Genomic DNA, 7914 nt, shown 5'->3' with positions numbered 1-7914 from the left:
GTGACTGCACCAGCAGAATAGTGAGTGCAGCTCTGGAGTATAATACAGGAGGTAACTCAGGATCAGTAATGTATGTACACAGTGACTGCACCAGCAGAATAGTGAGTGCAGCTCTGGAGTATAATACAGGATGTAACTCAGGATCAGTAATGTAATGTATGTACACAGTGACTGCACCAGCAGAATAGTGAGTGCAGCTCTGGAGTATAATACAGGAGGTAACTCAGGATCAGTAATGTAATGTATGTGCACAGTGACTGCACCAGCAGAATAGTGAGTGCAGCTCTGGAGTATAATACAGGAGGTAACTCAGGATCAGTAATGTAATGTATGTACACAGTGACTGCACCAGCAGAATAGTGAGTGCAGCTCTGCAGTATAATACAGGATGTAACTCGGGATCAGTAATGTAATGTATGTACACAGTGACTGCACGAGCAGAATAGTGAGTGCAGCTCTGGAGTATAATACAGGAGGTAACTCAGGATCAGTAATGTAATGTATGTACACAGTGACTGCACCAGCAGAATAGTGAGTGCAGCTCTGGAGTATAATACAGGAGGTAACTCAGGATCAGTAATGTATGTATGTACACAGTGACTGCACCAGCAGAATAGTGAGTGCAGCTCTGGAGTATAATACAGGATGTAACTCAGGATCAGTAATGTAATGTACACAGTGACTGCACCAGCAGAATAGTGAGTGCAGCTCTGGAGTATAATACAGGATGTAACTCAGGATCAGTAATGTAATGTATGTACACAGTGACTGCACCAGCAGAATAGTGAGTGCAGCTCTGGAGTACAATACAGGATGTAACTCAGGATCAGTAATGTATGTATACAGTGACTCCACCAGCAGAATAGTGAGTGCAGCTCTGGAGTATAATACAGGATGTAACTCAGGATCAGTAATGTAATGTACACAGTGACTGCACCAGCAGAATAGTGAGTGCAGCTCTGGAGTATAATACAGGATGTAACTCAGAATCAGTAATGTATGTACACAGTGACTGCACCAGCAGAATAGTGAGTGCAGCTCTGGAGTATAATACAGGATGTAACTCAGGATCCGTAATGTAATGTATATACACAGTGACTGCACCACCAGAATAGTGAGTGCAGCTCTGGAGTACAATACAGGATGTAACTCAGGATCAGTAATGTAATGTATATACACAGTGACTGCACCAGCAGAATAGTGAGTGCAGCTCTCGAGTATAATACAGGATGTAACTCAGGATCAGTAATGTAATGTATGTACACAGTGACTGCACCAGAAGAATAGTGAGTGCAGCTCTGGGGTATAATACAGGATGTAACTCAGGATCAGTAATGTAATGTACACAGTGACTGCACCAGCAGAATAGTGAGTGCAGCTCTGGAGTATAATACAGGATGTAACTCAGGATCAGTAATGTAATGTATGTACACAGTGACTGCACCAGCAGAATAGTGAGTGCAGCTCTGGAGTATAATACAGGATGTAACTCAGGATCAGTAATGTAATGTATGTACACAGTGACTGCACCAGCAGAATAGTGAGTGCAGCTCTGGAGTATAATACAGGATGTAACTCAGGATCAGTAATGTAATGTATGTACACAGTGACTGCACCAACAGAATAGTGAGTGCAGCTCTGGAGTATAATACAGGATGTAACTCAGGATCAGTAATGTAATGTATGTACACAGTGACTGCACCAGCAGAATAGTGAGTGCAGCTCTGGAGTATAATACAGGATGTAACTCGGGGTCAGTAATGTAATGTATGTACACAGTGACTGCACCAGCAGAATAGTGAGTGCAGCTCTGGAGTATAATACAGGATGTAACTCAGGATCAGTAATGTAATGTATGTACACAGTGACTGCACCAGCAGAATAGTGAGTGCAGCTCTGGAGTATAATACAGGAGGTAACTCCGGATCAGTAATGTAATGTATGTACACAGTGACTGCACCAGCAGAATAGTGAGTGCAGCTCTGGAGTATAATACAGGATGTAACTCGGGGTCAGTAATGTAATGTATGTACACAGTGACTGCACCAGCAGAATAGTGAGTGCAGCTCTGGAGTATAATACAGGAGCTAACTCAGGATCAGTAATGTAATGTATGTACACAGTGACTGCACCAGCAGAATAGTGAGTGCAGCTCTGGAGTATAATACAGGATGTAACTCAGGATCAGTAATGTAATGTATGTACACAGTGACTGCACCAGAAGAATAGTGAGTGCAGCTCTGGAGTATAATACAGGATGTAACTCAGGATCAGTAATGTAATGTATATACACAGTGACTGCACCTGCAGAATAGTGAGTGCAGCTCTGGAGTATAATACAGGATGTAACTCAGGATCAGTAATGTAATGTATGTACACAGAGACTGCACCAGCAGAATAGTGAGTGCAGCTCTGGAGTATAATACAGGATGTAACTCAGGGTCAGTAATGTATGTACACAGTGACTGCACCAGCAGAATAGTGAGTGCAGCTCTGGAGTATAATACAGGATGTAACTCAGGATCAGTAATGTAATGTATGTACACAGAGACTGCACCAGCAGAACAGTGAGTACAGCTCTGGAGTATAATACAGGAGGTAACTCAGGATCAGTAATGTAATGTATGTACACAGAGACTGCACCAGCAGAATAGTGAGTACAGCTCTGGAGTATAATACAGGATGTAACTCTGGATCAGTAATGTAATGTATGTACAGAGTGACTGCACCAGCAGAATAGTGAGTGCAGCTCTGGAGTACAAGATAAGTATTATCTGGATTCTGGAGATCCTGCGGAGTCCTCGGTGACATATAACAAGGTTTGAACCCTCAGACGTGGCATGGACCCTATATCTAGCAATATCTTGTGTACACAGCACCACGTGCATATAATGTCAGTCTTTACACTGCTTCCAGATGTTCATGTCAACATGAGATCATCCAGTGATTATCACTTGTGCCGGGAGCCAGGACAGGACGGGCTCCAGCTGGCAGCTCCTCAATCACTGTATGATTATGACCTCATCCACCCGGACACCAGATACTGTCCGCCATATCTCACATCTGCAGAGTTGAGGGATGAGCTGCCGGAAGTCACGCTTCTACTTTACTACTTTTATAGTTTTGCTTTATTGCAGCTTCCTGACACTGTCCTGAAGTCTGCAATGTCCTTGCAGGATCCTGAACGTGGTACAGAGTCCGTGTCCTAGTGGATGTCCTACGTTGGAGAGTAGGTCCGATATTCAACATCTGATGGAGGATGGGAATGATCTGCCTCCACCTGAAGACCCCCTGCTCCTCTCTGGGAGATTTATTACAGCCCCCCCACCCTCCTCACAAGATGCGGGGCTGTAATAAGTCCGTGAGTAAGAGGTCTCCAGGGAAGAAGCTCAGGAGGGACCTGTACAGGTGAACATGACGTGAGCACGGGCGGGGAGATGAGCAGCGGGCATGGACACGGAAGGGTTAATTCTAGACTTGTCACATTGAGACGGGTTAACCGACGTGGCAAACGCTTATAGGTTCTTCATAACCGTACAAACGCCGGTCATTAAAGGGTTAAGTACAACATCTCCCTACGACATCGTCAATACATTGGTGTCATCACTTCAACTCAACGACCGGTTCACGATGTCCCCCCCCCCCCAAAACTGAGCTGTCATCAACCTCTACTCCGCCTGAAAAACCGGGTGACCCCCCCCCCTAGAGAGGTTGTCACACAGCTGTCCTCCAGTCCGGACCCCATATCTGTCGGGGGCCACAAGGCGGCCATACATGTAATCACCCAGCTTTCCTACCAGTCATCACCCATCGTTCATTTTCAGATTTTAAAGGCAGAAATCCTTTAATTACCAAAAAATATGGCTGATTTCTAGCAAAAAAAAATCTAACCGCACCTAGAAGCTCAGCTGTAATACCAGACATGGCCTATGGATAGGTGTGGCGCTGTCTCTGGAAGAGAGCTGCCATGTTTCCTAAGCCTGGACAACAATTTAAAAACAGAATTTTAGAGAATTACCTTGAACTTCACTGCTAGGAGCTCGGTGGCTTTCTGCTCCTTGGTCAAGTCTTCCATCATCTTCTCCTTCTCTTCGATTAGTTTGAGCTTCTCTTCCGCCATCAGACTGTGGTCGTCCTGTATGGCGGCCTTCTCCTGCTCCAGTCTCTCTGCTTGCTCCTTCAAGTAATTCCCTACATTCTTCTCGATGAGGTTCTCGTCGTTGTCCTCCTCGGGCTCCGTCTCCGGCACGTTGTCCCCGTCCAGCGATTTCTTCCTGCGACTGTTCCTCCTCCGTTTCTTGCTCAGCATCCCCTTCTTCTCCAGTTGGGCCTTCAGCCGGGCGATTTCTTCTTGGAATTCCCTCAGTAGGGTGTCTTTGGGATCCTCGTTGATTCTTGGTTTGTTTTTGATGTTCTTAGCCCTGTTGGCAAACCTGAGAGTGGACAAGGTCTCATCGTAGTGATGAGACGCTGGGCCCAAGGTGGCAACCATGATGGTTTTGGCATTGCCCCCCAGTGAGTCCTGCAGTAAGCGGGTCAGTTTGGAGTCTCTGTATGGGATGTGGGTGCTCCTACCGTCTACCAGTGCCGATATTACGTTGCCCAGTGCCGACAGAGAGAGATTAATTTTCGAAGCCTCCTTGGGTCTTTCTCCATTTACTCCGGTTTTGCTTTGTCGCTCGCTGCCGGCCAAGTCCACCAGGTTGAGTTTGCCCACTCGTATGTGTTCCTCGCCATCCACCCCCACCTCGCTGCACTCTATGGTTATAACAAAAATGGTGTGTGACCGAGAGCTGTACTCATTCATGTTGGTGCAGGCCACCGACCGGGACTGGTTCCCCAAATTCATGACGTGTTCAATTTCCTTAACGTTTTTGGTCACAAACGATGACAGGTCCTTGATGTAGACGCCGCTCTCGGGATTCTCCTTCAGTTCCAGCTTCTTGGTCTGGTCCTTACACAACAAGTCCCGGATTTCCTCCTGGTAGATCTCCAAGTAGGATGCCCTCACCAAATACTGTTGGTTTTGGGAGCGGGAGATGTGTGTGAAAATATGGTCGAACGAGTTGGGGATGACACCTCTTTTATCAGTCTCTACCCACAGACCTTGCATGGTGTAGGTCTTGCCCGTGCCCGTCTGTCCATAGGCAAATATGGTTCCATTGAACCCTTGTAAGACGGAATCGATGAGGGGCCTCACAGTCTCATCATACAAGTCTGCCTGCTTGGAGCTGGCATCGTACACAGCATCGAAGGTGAATGTCTTTGGCAGCTCCCCGGGATTCACCCTGGGATTCCGGATGGTCACTTGCCCCAATTTGACATCCATGGACACTATCCTGTCGTAGCCGGCCCCCTCTTCTTTCCTGCTGATGGGGCGGCATCTGACCACCACCTTGAGGGCCTCGCTGCTCTTGGTCTTGCTGCACATCTTGCCTCCCCTCCCTTCTTGTGTCTCCTTATGATCAGATTGTTTATTTCAAGGAAGACGTAGAAATGTCCTCAGACACGGCTGCCGGTCATCGGTGGATCCTCCTCTTGTTCTTCTTCTTCTTCACCTTCTCTCCTCAGATTTAACGAGCACAATGATCTCGGAGGAGCATCCCTGTGCCATCACCAAGACGTGCGTTGCCCATGGTCGCCCACCAGATGACATGCCGAGGGGATGCAGCCGGGTGTTTGGGACCTGAGTGGGGCGTCCGGGTGTCACTTACAGATTTGGCGGCTGATCCTCTTTGATGCTCCTGGGCGACCAGCAGCTGGAAACGCCTAGTCTCTTCCCAGCGATGGATCCTCATTCATTGCAGTGCGGCCGCTGTCTGTTGTAGAATGACAGGGAAAAACAGGGACTGGGTCCGGGGAGGAGCCTGGGAATGATGCTGGGACTGCCGCTCTGCCCTGAAGAAGGAGGAGGGAGATGACTCCACTGTGCAGTGATAACACAAGAACCTGCCCACCCGGAGGATGACCTCAGCCCCACAGGGGGCGGACATGATCCTGCATAGGAATTCTGGGGGCCATAGTCCTGACAGGCAGATGCCTCCATAGAAAACGCAGAGTCTTTGTGTGCTGCACTGGATGGTGCTGCAGCGGTCACCCAGCGGTTAACGTCACACAGGCGCAGGGGCGAGGAGCGCAGCTCTGGATATTAATGCAATGACATGGACGGTCTGATTGTGAGCGGCCAACGTAGTCCTCCCTGCGCCGTCCGCACCGCTGGGGATGGATGGGGTTAATACAGAAATAAAAAAAATGCAAAAACGTATTCGCTGCGCAGCGCAATTAATGGTTGGGGAGGACGAGGCTCCCTGTGTGAACAAGACCGGACGGGGGAGCGGTGCTGAGGGTGCGCTCATTGGGAGAGGGTGTCCTAAAGGGACGGTTGTAGGAAGAGGACAAAGCTTGAAGTTCTAAAAGGGGCGTAGGGGGAAAACTAACATTAATTCTACGGGTGGAGGGATAAAAGCTGAAATTCATCGGAAAGGGATGGCTGCAGGGAAAAAGCAGAACGGTGTTCTTAAAGGGATGGGTAGATGGGAAAAGAGCATGAAGATTTTATTAAAGGGACGGGTGGAGGGGAAAAAATCATGAAGATTTTATTAAAGGGACAGGTGGAGAGAAAAAAGCATGAAGAATTTATTAAAGGGATGGGTGGAGGGGAAAAAAGCATGAAGATTTTATTAAAGGGACGGGTGGAGGGGAAAAAAAGCATGATTATTTTTAAAGGAATTATTGGAGGGAAAAAAAGCATGAAGTTTATCTTAAAGGGATGGTTGATGGAGAAAAAAAGCATGAACTTTATATTTAAGGATGTTGGAGGGAAAAAGCATTAGTTTTTTTCTTAAAGGGACGGTTGGAGGAAAAGAGCATAAAGTTTCTCTACACAGAAGGGTTGAAGAGAAAAAAGCATGAAGTTGTATTTAAAAGGATGTTGGAAGAAAAAAATAAAAGCATGACATTTTTCTTAAAGGGACAGATGGAGGGAAATTTGCATGAAGTTTTTATTAAAGGGATGGTTGGAGTGAAAAAAAAAATGTTTTTTTTTTAAAGGAATGGCATGAGGTTTTCCTTAGAAGAAAGTTGAAGGGAAAAAAAGCACAACATTTTTCTTAAAGGGACGGTTGGAGGAAAAAAAAGTATGAAGTTTTTCTTAAAAGTGGAGGAACAACACACATGATATTTTTAAAGAAAGGTTGGAGGTAAAAGCATGAATTTTTTAAAATTTTCTTTTTACATTTTTTTTTTTTTTGCAATTTCTATTTGTTACAATGTAAGATCTGTTGAATGCATTATGACACCACAAATATGGGGCACAAATGGCGTGTTGGGGTACAGTGATAGAGTGCAAGCTCTGGGGCGCACGCTTGTTACTACTGATAGGGCTGCTCAGTGACGGCGGTCTTGTGCGCTCGTATTGGGGGCAGGGGGGGACATTGGTCACTAGTGGCAGCCACAATAATGTCATTCTGATAAGCTGGGGAGATATATACGATTTACTTCTTATATTCAATGAAGAAACAAAATGGTGTAAAAAACATAAAGAAGAAATAATCCTGATTCTAAAACTCGGCGGTCCGATCCTGATCAGCCGGAGGGGCTGCAGCGAGGCGGAAAATCTGGGATTTCACAGCTGTTCAGCAGGAGGTCATAGAGCGTGGTGAGCGCTGCCACCTGGTGGCGAGAGTAGGGAATGACATTGCGTTTTACAGAGTGTTCACACATTGCATTAAAACTGTGTTTTTTTGTTTTCTGCAGACGTCCGCACCAAACAGCACAATAACAGTATTCTCTGATTATTGCATTTTTGCTGCTTTTTTATGCTAATTTCCCCTTTTTTGGTGCCGATGTGGAGCAGCGTCTTTAGCCATTGCTTGGACAGTTACAGTAGAATTTCTGTGCAAAAAAAAGTAGCAG

At 46.4% G+C, this 7914-nt stretch overlaps 1 protein-coding gene across 1 annotated transcript; it reads right to left on the bottom strand.

The window, feature by feature from the left end:
* Nucleotides 1-4006: 4006 nt before the first annotated feature.
* LOC141258402 (kinesin-like protein KIF3C) lies at nucleotides 4007-6101 on the bottom strand. Its single transcript, XM_073673403.1, has one exon. It carries the CDS (start codon nucleotides 5429-5431, stop codon nucleotides 4007-4009), a length of 1425 nt encoding a protein of 474 aa, XP_073529504.1. The 5' UTR covers nucleotides 5432-6101.
* Between the last annotated feature and the right edge of the window lie 1813 nt (nucleotides 6102-7914).

The sequence above is a fragment of the Phyllobates terribilis genome, unplaced genomic scaffold (genome assembly GCF_046119375.1).
Source record: "Phyllobates terribilis strain yellow unplaced genomic scaffold, ASM4611937v1 Scaffold_3__8_contigs__length_932513732, whole genome shotgun sequence".
NCBI lineage: Eukaryota > Metazoa > Chordata > Amphibia > Anura > Dendrobatidae > Phyllobates > Phyllobates terribilis.
Note: the sequence above shows the minus strand (reverse complement) of the source record. Positions and strands in the feature narration are given on the sequence as shown.

Excerpts from the sequence above, each read along its gene's own strand:
- LOC141258402 (XM_073673403.1), bottom strand. The coding sequence starts at position 5,431 with ATGTGCAGCAAGACCAAGAGCAGCGAGGCCCTCAAGGTGGTGGTCAGA.